The sequence below is a fragment of the Euprymna scolopes genome, chromosome 12, assembly GCF_053919585.1.
Source record: "Euprymna scolopes isolate OS-2025 chromosome 12, ASM5391958v1, whole genome shotgun sequence".
In the NCBI taxonomy this organism is placed as follows: Eukaryota; Metazoa; Mollusca; class Cephalopoda; order Sepiida; family Sepiolidae; genus Euprymna; species Euprymna scolopes.
In genome coordinates this window covers 54,163,863-54,176,966 of record NC_136493.1, presented here as the reverse complement: position 1 = coordinate 54,176,966, position 13,104 = coordinate 54,163,863, and the positions used below count along the sequence as shown (strand labels likewise).

Genomic DNA, 13,104 nt, shown 5'->3' with positions numbered 1-13,104 from the left:
AAGGGCCACAGAATGGGTTATGAATCTCATTTACAGATTTAACATTGATTCGCAGAGTTTAATTTACCTTATTTATAGCCATTTATCAGGAGATAGCTTGCCTATTTCTTCGTGATTCGTTTAGGTAAGGATTAGGATTAGGGTTATATGTCTATATGCCCACATCCGAGGGAGTTCACTTGATTATTAAAAGTTTTAAATGCTTTGGACGAGGATTTTAAATTTCCTTGGCGCCAACCGTACATTGGCGGTGTCTGTACTCAGCTTCTTCCGGAACAATTAAAGTTTTATGGCACTTCTCTTTGGACAAAAGTGAAAAATATAGATGAAAATCGATGAGTTCATCAAAATCTTGGATGAGATACATGAAAAATACATTTTGAAATTTTTTTAAAAAGAAGATTATATCTACATTTGAACTTATACAGTACCTAAAGGCAAGACTTTTCTGAATACATACCTGAATACATTTATTTGTATTTAAAATTCTTTTAAAATGTGGTTTTCGTTCAAAACAGTGATAGTGTCTCCTCTTTGAGTTAGAATTTAAGAAAAGCTGCTGTCTAACACGGCCACTCAAAATAGAAAATTAAACAAACGCTGGTAGAAACACATTCATACATATTAACAATCGATCTAAGAGTATTTTGTTTAATTATCGATGTTCGAACGATTAAGCAAGAATGGACCGGAATATGTATCATTTTTATTTTATGTGCGAAACAGTTTTCCTACGTGAAATTTTAAAACAATTGTGTTTTTTTCTTTTCGCCATATAATCATTCAAAAGCGTATACCCCCATTTTGGGGAAGCAATTTAGCTAAACAGATTAATATATTTACTTCTGTTATTATTATTATTATTATTATTATTATTAGTAGTAGTAGTAGTAGTAGTAGTAGTAGTAGCAGTAGTAGTATCTAATTTGTTTTACGTTTACAGTAACACAATAAATTTAATAATCGATGAAATGTGTATAATTGTGAGAGAAAAATATGGACATTTTTTCAAAAAGGGAAGCTACAGAAAAATTAACAGAAATTCCTACTAATGTTTAGAATGCTTATCTAAATAATACGTTATTATGTAGAAACTCATTCATGACATGTGATGGTCTTTCTTAGCTGTTCTCTCACTACACTGTTTTCTTATTTTGCATACCAATCGTCGGGTAATTTGGTGTGGGGAGGGGGACGCTAGCACGCCAGCATGCCAGCACGCCATGATGCCAGATTTCAATACGCCAGTTTGGTTTGCCAAAAAGTACGCCGGGGTGCCAAATTTAATTCCATCATAAAAACAAATTTCTACAATAATTTTTTTTACATTCTTATCTAGCGATTAAACATAAACGTACATATGAAAAACCACGTTTATAATATTTAAAGATCCAATAACGGAGCTGAAGTCGTTATTCGGCTTCTAGAACAAAATTTTGATAAATCTCTGTGTGACATACCGGGAAAATATTTTTCTAATAGATAAAAAAAAAATGCAATTTATTTTTACGAGAATCTTTATACATTTATCTATCCAATGAATATATAATTACGTATGAAAGCCCAGGTTTATTATTAAAAAAAATCCAACTTATATTCAAATACACCTTAAAAACAACACGATTCTACATTTTTTGGCGATTATATGTAAATAGCTTGAAAAATGTCGTGTTAAAAATACAATAAAACACCAAAACAATAAGTCTCCTTTATAAATATAACGCAAAATGATCAAATCATATTGATCAGGTTATTATTATTATTATTATTATTATTATTATTATTATTATTATTATTATTATTATTATTATTTGGATCTCGTTTTTATCTTTGTATTTTTACAACAAAGCAAATCAATTTAATAACCCACCAACTTTTTATAACTACAATAAAATTTAAAATTCATTCATAGAAGGAAGACACATAATAGTCAACAAAGCAACGCCCTCGCCATGTTAAAAATGGTTTTCTGAATAGTAACATTATTATTTAGAAATTCGTTCGTAACAATTGGACGGGGAGTTGTTAATATTTTGTTCTTACATCGTTTTCTTATTTTGCCTTCCAATCATCGACTATTTTAAACTGTTCATGAAAACTTTCAAATAGCATGTTGTACACTAACGACGGCCGATACAATCTGGCTTAGTTTTAAAATAAAGCAAAATCTTTTATTGTCTTACAATTTTCAATCAATTACAAGGAAAACGATCCAGGAAAAAATATACGCGGAAATTCGCCGGGGGTTTATATAGTAATTTGCAAATTTACAAAATAACTAATCTCTAATTAAATATTTATACATTTTAAAAGAATCGGAATCGGGAATCGTATCGGAATCGGAAATTTACCGAAAATAATTGTTGAATCGTCCCATTACTAATATATATATATATATATATATATATATATATATATATATATATATATATAAGAGTAGGTAATAGTTTTCTTATGGAAGTTTTAAAAGCCAAAAACAATGCGAAGAAAGACCGGAATCCTTTTCTTTACTTTCATGATTCCGGTCTTTCTTCGCATTGTTTTTGGCTTTTGAAACTTCCGTATATATATATATATATATATATATATATATATATATATATATATATATATATATATATATATATAACTTCAAAAACCACCGAGATAGGGGCGCTTACAGTACATTCTTTCGAATTATTAACCACACGATTAGCATATTTTTATTGTTGTTAGTATAATATTGATATGTAAATATGGTAAATTATGTATACATTTTCTGTTACATGTGGAGTTTTTAGCTGGATTAATGATGAAAGTTTTTTTTTTTTTTATTTCAGAAAATCCCATCGCAGACGCTATAATAACTAATGAAATGAAAAGACACGCTGTAATATTGTCTATAAAAGTAATTCAGAAATTGCAAGATTTCTAAAAGTCGCCAGTGATGATTGTCGGTGTTTTTTCCTATGAGGGGCACATCATACCTTCTCATTTTTCCGACAGGGCCTTAGAGTCAGTGCAGATGGCTATCTTGAGACGAGTTAAACCATTGTTAAGCCTTGGATAGGCAACGCAGCTAATGGAAGGCTTATGTCTTCCAACAAGGTTCGGCACCATCCCATGTGGCCGGGGATTTTCATGATCATGTCACACCAAACTTATGGCCTCCTCACTCGCTAGATCTTAATCCTGTGGATTATTACGTGTGGGACGTTGTTGAAAAAGAAATTAATAAGCATTCTCATTAAACCAAATGCTCTCTGATGGAAGCAATAGCCGGAACAATGACGGACATATACAACGACCACCTAATGAGAGCTTACAGTCGCTATCGAACTCGAATTGAGTCGATGAAGGAGGACGTATACAAAAAAACGTATATTAATATTATATCTATTTGCTTTGTTACAAGAAATTGTAAATTTCAATGTTTTAACAATTTAATGTTCTATTTTTCTAAAAGTGTTTGAGGTGTCATCAGACAGATTACGTACTCTGTATATTTTATTAAATGAAAAATGAAAATCACTATTTAAAATTTAAAAATGGTTTTTAAATACAATTTTAAATATAAACGATGCATATGTGATTAAAATAGTTTCTCCTTCCTTCTCTCTCTCTTCATATATATATATATATATATATATATATATATATACTAGCATTTCAGCTCGGCGTTGCCCGGGTGTTTGGAGGTGTACGTTGAGCAAAAAAAATAAATAAAAAGGTAATTTTTTTTAATTTGACTCCTATTATGACCCCTTAACATTTATTCTTTTGGGCTCAAATCAAGTTATTAAGTTAGATCCATGTCCAAGTAACCTATATCTGAAATATTAAGTGTTTAGATCCAAAATTGTCGGAGGAGTTTGGTAGAGTTCTAAAAGGTAAAATCGTTGAACTTTGACCCCTTAACAGCTGAATTTCTGACCGAAAATGGATCACATAGATTTTCCCAAATCTCAGTACCCTGTATATCAAATTTCGAGTCTGTAGACGTAAAATTGACAGAGTTATTGCGTAGGGAAATTTACACAGACAGACACAGAGACACGTTCACTTATATATATATATATATATATATATATATATATAGATAGATAGATTAAACAAAAATATATACGTATGCATAAATATGGAAACAATTTTGTGTTTACTGTAAACATTTTACGCAAATATTATGCAAGAATAAATCAAGTAGAATATCTGCATGAATATAATTACACGTAATAGTTAACTAAAGATGATCATCCCATAAGAAAACCGAAAAAAACTAATAGGGAATTAATTAAAATGAATGTTTAAAAGAATATGCAAATTAGCTAGATCTTTTGCTAGTGAATGCAATCCCCAACTCATATATAAGAAAATTGTATTTTCTTTTTAAATAAACAGAAAAGAGGGGTTTTAATATGAATATCAATACACACACAAAAAAGGAATTTATAGGAGTATAGATAGATAGATAGATAGATGGACTAGCATTTCAGCCCGGCGTTCCCGGGTGTTTGGAAGTGTATGTTGTGAAAAAAAAAAGCGGTCAATTTTTTAAACTCTGACCCCTATTATGACCTCTTAGCAATTATTATTTTGGGCTCAAATCAAGTCATTAAGTTAGAGCAAAAATGTTTTATATGAAGTCGCAGGTACTACGTTCCGCCATTTTGAATTTTGAATTTGCGCACTTCTTTAAAACGCTTGTAACGACAGTTCCACAGAAAGGCCCATCACGAAATTTAGAATATATACTGTCATAAGATAGACAAATCTTCTGTCAAAATTTAAAAAAAAATTGAAAAACGCTTTTTGAGATAATACAGGTTAAAACTTAAGGTCAAGGTCAACTTTTTAAATTTTACATTGAAAAATATGCCCAGATAAAATTATAGATCTATCCAAGTACTTTAAAATGATATATGAATGCACTTGTAGGCCCATAAACAATAGAGACATCGTCTTTTTAATTTAGTCATTTCTTCATAAAAATTCACATGTTTGTAAAAGGTCAAGGTCATATCTCAGGAACCCCTTGACCTTGAGATGTTTAACAAGTGCCATTCAATTCCTTTCATGGAGATCTATTAGTGTAGCATATTTGAAAAAAATCCATGTCGGACATGGTTTTACCCCTGTCGATTTGACATGGAATGAGCCATATAATAATATGTAATGAAATAATTTTTTTACAATTCTAATCTAAAATTTTTTCCATTTCTGATCTGAATTGGTGTTGTCTTTTTACCTTTACATTTGTATAATACCGGTTATTCTTCTCCTCTTACGAGAAGGATTTAACTTTAATATGCCATCGCATAAAATGTTTTCTCCCTTATTCCTCTTTCTGTAATACTTATTAAATTAATAAACTTGATAATTCCTATCTCACTTTACTTTTTATATTCATAACTTATTCTCTCTCTCTTTAGCTCTTTCTCTCTCTCTCTCTCCACACACACACACACACACACACACACACACACACACACACACACACACACACACACACACACACACGTATATATACATACATACACAAAGTGCTGAAAAAAAAGTAACACAAAGTATATTTTAATTGGAGTTATCTAATTTTGGAGTATAAACAATGTTTTATTTTTAAGTAGTTGTTTTTTGAGCAAATCCATTGAACTCACGCGACAAATTTACAGCCCAAAATTTCAACAATTCCGCAAATTTAGTATAAGACATGGTCGGATAAATTGTCCGCATGTCTGGATCACAAGTCAGAAAATAAATATGGAAACTTTCTACGCAATTTTTTTTTAAACGTAATAACAATACAAACAAAAAGAAACAAATAAACGAAAAAGAGACAAAATTAACAACAAATAAGCAAGTCAAATTATTAGTCAGTAATTTCCTGAAATAAGGAGACTAAACTTTTCCAGTTAACCTCTAAATAAAACAAATCTCTATCTTTCGTCCCGATTAAATATTTTTCAAGCGAATGTTTTTATATATCATTTTTTCTTCTTGAGAATATAAAAGATCCCCTTGAACACTAGTTCGTTGAGATGCTAAGTGGGTAATTTGTAAATCTTTTTAAGTGCAAGCAAGTCTCTGAAGTGACAATGTTGAAAAAAAAGAAAGAAAAATGGAACTGAAAAGATATTTTCATAAATTTTAATATTTAATAGTTTAATATAAAATAGTTGAATTAAATACTACCATACTGCAATTAGAAGTTTAAAAATGACATATAAAAATAATTCACCTGATAAAAATCATGTCAGAGGATATTTTGCTTCGTACTGTTAAGGCAACAAAGAGTCAGCCAAGGTTACGTAAAAGAATTTTCAATTGTTATTTAAAAATAATATATAAATATGTATATATATATATATATATATGCATATATATATACATATATACATAAGTATATATATATCATGTATACATACACACATATATCTATATATGTATGCATGTATATATATACATTACAATATATATATATAAATATATATATATTATGTATACATGCACACACACACACACACACACACACACACACACACACACACACACACACACACACACACACACACACATATATATATATATATATATATAATACATAATGAAATAATCTTTTTCCAATTCTAATCAAACATTTTTTCCATTTCTAATCTGAATGTTACCAAAGTCGGTGTTGTCTTTTTAATTTATATTTGTATAATACCGGTTATTCTTCTCTTCTTACGAGAAGGATTTTAACTTCAATATGCCATCGCCTAAAAAGGTTTCTCCCTTATTCTTCTTTCTGTAATTCTTATTAAATTAATAAACTTGATAATTCCTATCTCACTTTACTTTTATTATTCATAACTTATTCTCTCTCTCTCTCTCTCTCTCTCTTTATCTCTCTCTCTCAACACAGACACACTTTCCGCAAATTTAGTATAAGACATGGTCAGATAAATTCTCTGCATGTCTGGATCAGAAGTCAGAAAATGAATATGGAAACTTTCTACGCAAAGTTTTTTTAAACCCTAATTACAATACAAACAACCAACAAGCAAAAAACAAAAAGAAACAAACCAACCAAAAAAAAAAAAAGCCAAAATTAACAACAAATAAGCAAGTCAAATTGCTAGTCTGTAATTTCCTGAAATAAAGAGACAAAAGTTTTCCAGTTAACCTCTAAATAAAACAAATCTCTATCTTTGTTTATATTTGTAGCACACATGTTTTGTACCTGAATGTTATGCACTAGGTATAGTTTTTTTTGGTGACTTGTTTCAATCTCACCTATTTCGTACCATTTTATGATTCTTTTCAATCGAAAACGTGATTGCAAAATTGTAAATTCATGAAAAAATGTAGACAAAAGTATTTGTCTCGGATGGAAATAATCAATAAGCAATATTTCTGCTATTATACTTATGGTAATGTCCATATAAAAACGTGTTGAAACACATGCCATATTGGATCACCATAACCATATATATATATATATATATATATATATATATATATATATATATATATATATATATACATATATATATATACGTATCAAAACAAAGAAAAACAAGTATGAAATTATTTTCACAAACTGTTCTCATATTGTTAGATAAAATGAAAGTTTATTATAATGAAAATCTTTTCTAAGAATAAATAATGAACCTCACATTGAAACTTTTTATATAAATAAAATTACAACAAACGATTATAAAAGGAAGTGCATTATCGACTCTTGCACCATATCTATTTATATGCAATTAGATCCATCTCTATTTTTATATATTTTTATGTATAAGATTCGCTCTTAAACGAATTAACGATCATTATGCATTTTGAGACACAGTTCAAAAGAGAGTCGCAAATCTGATAGGCCCTAAACTGGCATCTAAGCTTCAGCCTCTGTCCCATCGTCGAAACGTTGCATCCCTCTGCCTGTTCTACAAGTATTATAATGGTGAATGCTCTGATGAACTGCAAGCACTTGTGCCCCCACGACGTGAACACCCTCGACAGACCCGACAAGCTGCAAAATCCCACCCCACACTGTAGAGATCCCTAGATGTAAAAGATCTTTCTACTCCAGTAGTTTCTTCCCCAGAACTGCTAGACTTTGGAATTCCATTCCATGTCACTGCTTCCCCAACTGTACTGACATGCATAAGTTCAAGTGCAACGTGAACCAACATCTTGCTGCCCTAATCCCTACATAGTACCCCAGTAGATGTTTCCCCTGATAGTAGCCCCCTACACCAAAGTGGCAATGTTCCTTATTTGGGGTGAAAATGTAATAATAATAAAAAAAGTTGTTTGTTGAAATATTTAAGTTAATTGAGTTTTGTGAAAATGGGGAAAGGCGAAATCTTTCGTGCAAATTCAGATGCGAACTATTTTTGCGAAATTTTAGTAAAAGGCAAAAGATATTAATCAATAAATGACTGTTTCTTTCACGAAACACACTGTGGACTTTACCGTTAGTTTTAGGGATGGAATATGGACAAAACCTCTCAATTAAAAATTCAAATATTTCAGATTTGCATATATTTGGTCTGGAGTCATTGGACCTTAATTAAGCAAGATTATTTGAATTATATTTAATCCTTAATACTGAACCTAACTCTCAAAATTGGGAGATTTTATATAATCAAATTTATCTAATGGATTTTGATCCAAATTAGAATAAGGATTTTAACAATATAGTTTTGGAACATTATAAATTTATTTTATTTGTTTAAAAAGACAGAACAGTTTATTATTGGGCATTTAAAGAGGTTTTGCATGAAGAAACATTCCTCCTCTATGGTACTGAGGCATGGATTCTTACAAATGCGCTGAAGAAGAAACTAGATGGATGTTACAAACGGATGCTCAGGTTGCTCTCAATACATCATGGAGGAGCCACGCAGCAAACCAACAGATTTATAATGACCTACCACAAGTATCACTGAAAGTACAGCAGAGATGGATGAGAGTAGCCGGTCACTACATGAGCCACAGCGAAGAAGAAGCCAGCACCTTGTTCTCTGGATACCAAGAGATGGACACCCAAACCGTGGTAGAAGAAGAATGGCCTACATTGACAACCTGCTAGAGAACATAGGACTAGAAAGTGTTCGGGACCTGCAAAATGTCATGCGACATTGAGAGAACTGGAGAAGTCGTGTGGATTCGGTGGTGAAGCGTCCTGAAAGACGACGGCGATGAGATGAGATGAATGAAGTTTCGCCTTGAAAGTGTACGGCTTTATTTGGCAACAAACTTTGATGAGATGTTTGTGTTACTTGAATTTGTTCAATATTCAATGCAAATTATCATAAAAAACACGTGTTAATTTTTCTTATCTTCCAAACTTCTATTAAATAATTATATAACTTTTATCTGTCACTTTATTTATAGCTTCACTAGCTGGACACCCGGCGTTGTCCGGTCGTACAATACGCTTAAATATGATATTTTGATTTATGCAGATATTATTATACAATAAACCCTCTATTGAATATTATATATTACAAGGAAAAATTTGTTCAGTGAACTAATTTGCAAAAAAGATGAAAAATAATAATAACAATGCCGTTCATCAAATTCCGCCTGTGTTTGTTTACAATATTACATCAGCTGACATTTAGGTTTGATGATCTTGAAAAACCTACTTATCTTATAGATAAAAAGAAAAACAAAATCAGGGAATATTTTACGTTACACGAGTTATAGTTACACCGGTGTAATATAAAATATTCCGTTGTAAAACTTATTTTTATTTATAAGAGAAGACGATTTTTAAGATCGTTTTTTAATTTTGGATATTATCCGATGAATTTATGTACAAAAAATTTCTAAGAACATTGCCAGAAATGTGAATAACCTTTGAGTGAAATTTTTAAAAGATAGGTTCAGCCGTTTCGGAACCTATAAGGAAGGAACTCACACACAATAATAGTAGAGATTACAAATTTGAAATAACTATTTAAAGGTTTTAATATTGATTTTCTCTTTAGAATTTGATTCTGATAGGAATAAATTACGGCTATATAAAACAATTGTTATTTTATACGTGCACGCACACACACACACATGTACATATAGAGTGCAAGTGAGTCGACAATGTCTTTATTTTTAATGGTTTGTCGTCTTATTTAACATACAAAATAAACATATCATATAAGTATTAGTTTCATACACACAATTAAATTATAAAATAATATATTACATACATATCCTTTTTTTTTTAGTTAGTAGGTTGGTGCAAAAATAATGTCGTTTTTTCACGTTCAACTATTTATATATAAACGACATTATTTTTCATCAGCATAATATTTACTCATAAGTTGCTCAATACATTGTTAGAGCATAGTGGTAGTATAAATAAAAGATATACTTATGGCAAGTGAACTACACAGAAAGGTCTGTTTTCCATTCCATTAAAGTAAATTTTTAGCCTGACGATTTCCTTCAATAGGATGAAGTACATATGTGTACACCTCGCGCAATTGCGATAAGTATATATTTATTTTATGTATAAATATATATATATATATATATATATATATATGTATATTATGTATATGTATATATATCATATGTATATATATATATAATAGGCATATTATATATATATATATATATATATATATATATATATATATATACTAGTCATATTATATATAGTACATAGATGCATTTGATTTTCTTTATAGCCGTGTTGCACTACAGTTTGTCTGAAGGTCAAAGTTCGTGTTCAGCAACGTATTGACTGTTATATCCGAGAGTGCTGACATTCCCGCCCCCGCCTCCATTAGTGCTCGTGACAGCGACCTCACAGGCGCTTCCATTTGGCGGTGAGTAGACATCCAGGCTGCTGTCACGTTTTTTTAGTTGTTTTTGACTGCGCATGCGTCCTCGGATTGACATCATGACAACAACCTCCGACTGCGACAGGAAAAGAGACGACGTCCGAGAGCTCCGACGGCGTATGTTGTTCCTCATACTTTGGTTTTCCAGGAAGCGGCGCCATTTTTTCGTGATTACCGACCGCACCTGAAAAACATCGAAAATAAAATAGAGACCCAGAGAAAAATATAACTATATACTTATGTCTAAACGTCTTCAATTAAAAACTGTATTGGGTACTTGTAAAAAAAAAAAAAAGGTTATCTGCAGGATTTCGGTGTATTTTTACTTTTATGGAAATGGCTCCAGACAAGCCATCAAGCTAGTTGGTTTAACACGCTAAAATGTCAAAATCTAGCTAAATGGAAGATGTATAGATTCTGACTCAGAATATAGCAATTTTTCCACCTTTGTCAGAATAAAAGGACAAAATTAGAAAAGCTAGATTTACGAGTAAATCGCGAGTATCAACGGAAGATTTTTAAAGATCCCCCGAAATTGGCATATTACGATTTTAACAGCATTTGGTAAAAGACAGACTTGTTAATACTCGAGATCTCGTAAACCCCAAAACAAAAATACAAAACATAGAAAACATATAAGTAATAGAAAACAGTAAAGTTAAACTAGCGGGAGCTGTGGAAATATATATGTAATATATTGATGTTGGCATTCTGTCGATGTTCAATGTCAATGGAGACGCTCAGATATTATTGTAGCTTTTTTGTTAAACTGCAAAAGTTTTTATCTAAGCTTCCACGAACGCTCGGCAAAGCCCAGTCGTAAATTACGCTTAAATATGATATTTTAATTCTTGCAGATTTCGTATATATTGTTATAGAGTTATGTTCTATCGATGTTTATATATTATAAAGTTGAGATTTCATATATATATATATATATATATATATATATATATATATAACTTGAGTTCCTTCAGCCATAATCGAAACCGAAACCAAAACTATTGAAGAATTCTTGATAAAATCATTTATAAAATAAATCATGACTTAAGTGCCATCAGCTATAATCGAAGCCGAAACCGAAACTTATTAAGACTTCTTAGTAAAATTATTTATGACAAGAAATGTAAGTACATAACAATTAAACGACTCGGATGTAAGCTTGACACAGAAAATAACACGCGCGCCATCGTATTAATTTATAGATTCTCTATCTTATATGGGCAGTTTTAAAGCGTGAAAACGATTTTTAAGTTTGTTCAACTATTTACAGAATCTTATAAATCATTTCCGTACGGTAATAATAGACGGATTCCTCAAATTTCTTTTTTTTTTTTTTTTTAGTTCTCGAATGCTACTATTCAGCACTTTTACCATTAAAAAACATCACAAACCGTTTACACATGTTAAAACTATGCACGTTTAGTTAATATAACTTCATTTTGACATCAAAATCTGACTCCCAAAATCGTCATGGCCTAAAATTTATGTCTACACTAGAGATGACTTTCAATGTGGCAGGAAATGCGCAATCGCCAACCACACCTCTCCTGAGACGACGTTGTTAAATACCAGTGGCAAGTGAAGTACAGGGCGACTAGAAACACATGCTGAGATAAGCGGAGAGCACATACAACGCCTAGAATTCCCTAATGGTCACCCATCTCGTACTAACCAGGCTCAACGTTGCTTAAGTTCGGTGATCTGACGAGAACCGGTGTGTCAACGCGATTATTCCGTACATAGTAAGTACTAAATTATCTGGATACCTATTCCTTATGAGTGCCGTATTTGGTGAAGTGCTGAAAGGATGTTCAATTGAATTTACGCGATGACAAGCCGAATTAAGTAACTGCTTAATTCAGCATTTAACAAAAAGTTGAAGATTAAAATGTAAATTTAAAATTAATACCAGTCGTTTTTAGATTAAAAACAATCCTATACGTCAATTATATTAGATGTCCTCTTTACTTAGCAGGCTGAGAGAAGATTTAACGTACTCCCCCTGAATTATGTCGATAAGATTATATTGAATTTCGAAGAAACGTCTTTCGACAGAACGGATGACACGTCAGCCTTTTGAAAATTGCGTTTGAATATTTTATAATTGTTTTCGAAATTATTTTGTACAATCGCTTTCTTTCAAATACATTACGTTATTAGAATCTTTTGGCAATATTTCTAGAGTTGTGCACCCACTAAATTGATTTCACCCGGACAACGTCGTGTAGATACGGATAACGAATACAGCTAATTAATTATCAGTCAATAGTCATCATCATTTTACTCA

General features: G+C 31.1%; 1 protein-coding gene across 2 annotated transcripts in view; it reads right to left on the bottom strand.

The window, feature by feature from the left end:
- Positions 1–7,567: 7,567 nt before the first annotated feature.
- LOC145291285 (corticotropin-releasing factor receptor 2-like) overlaps positions 7,568–13,104 on the bottom strand; it is a 641,903-nt gene continuing 636,366 nt past the window's right edge. For both annotated transcript variants that reach the window (XM_080136936.1, XM_080136935.1), the window contains exon 12: positions 7,568–10,998. In XM_080136936.1, the coding sequence (XP_079993062.1) occupies positions 10,687–10,998 (312 nt within the window). In that variant the 3' untranslated portion in view covers positions 7,568–10,686. The remainder of the gene's footprint in view (positions 10,999–13,104) is intronic.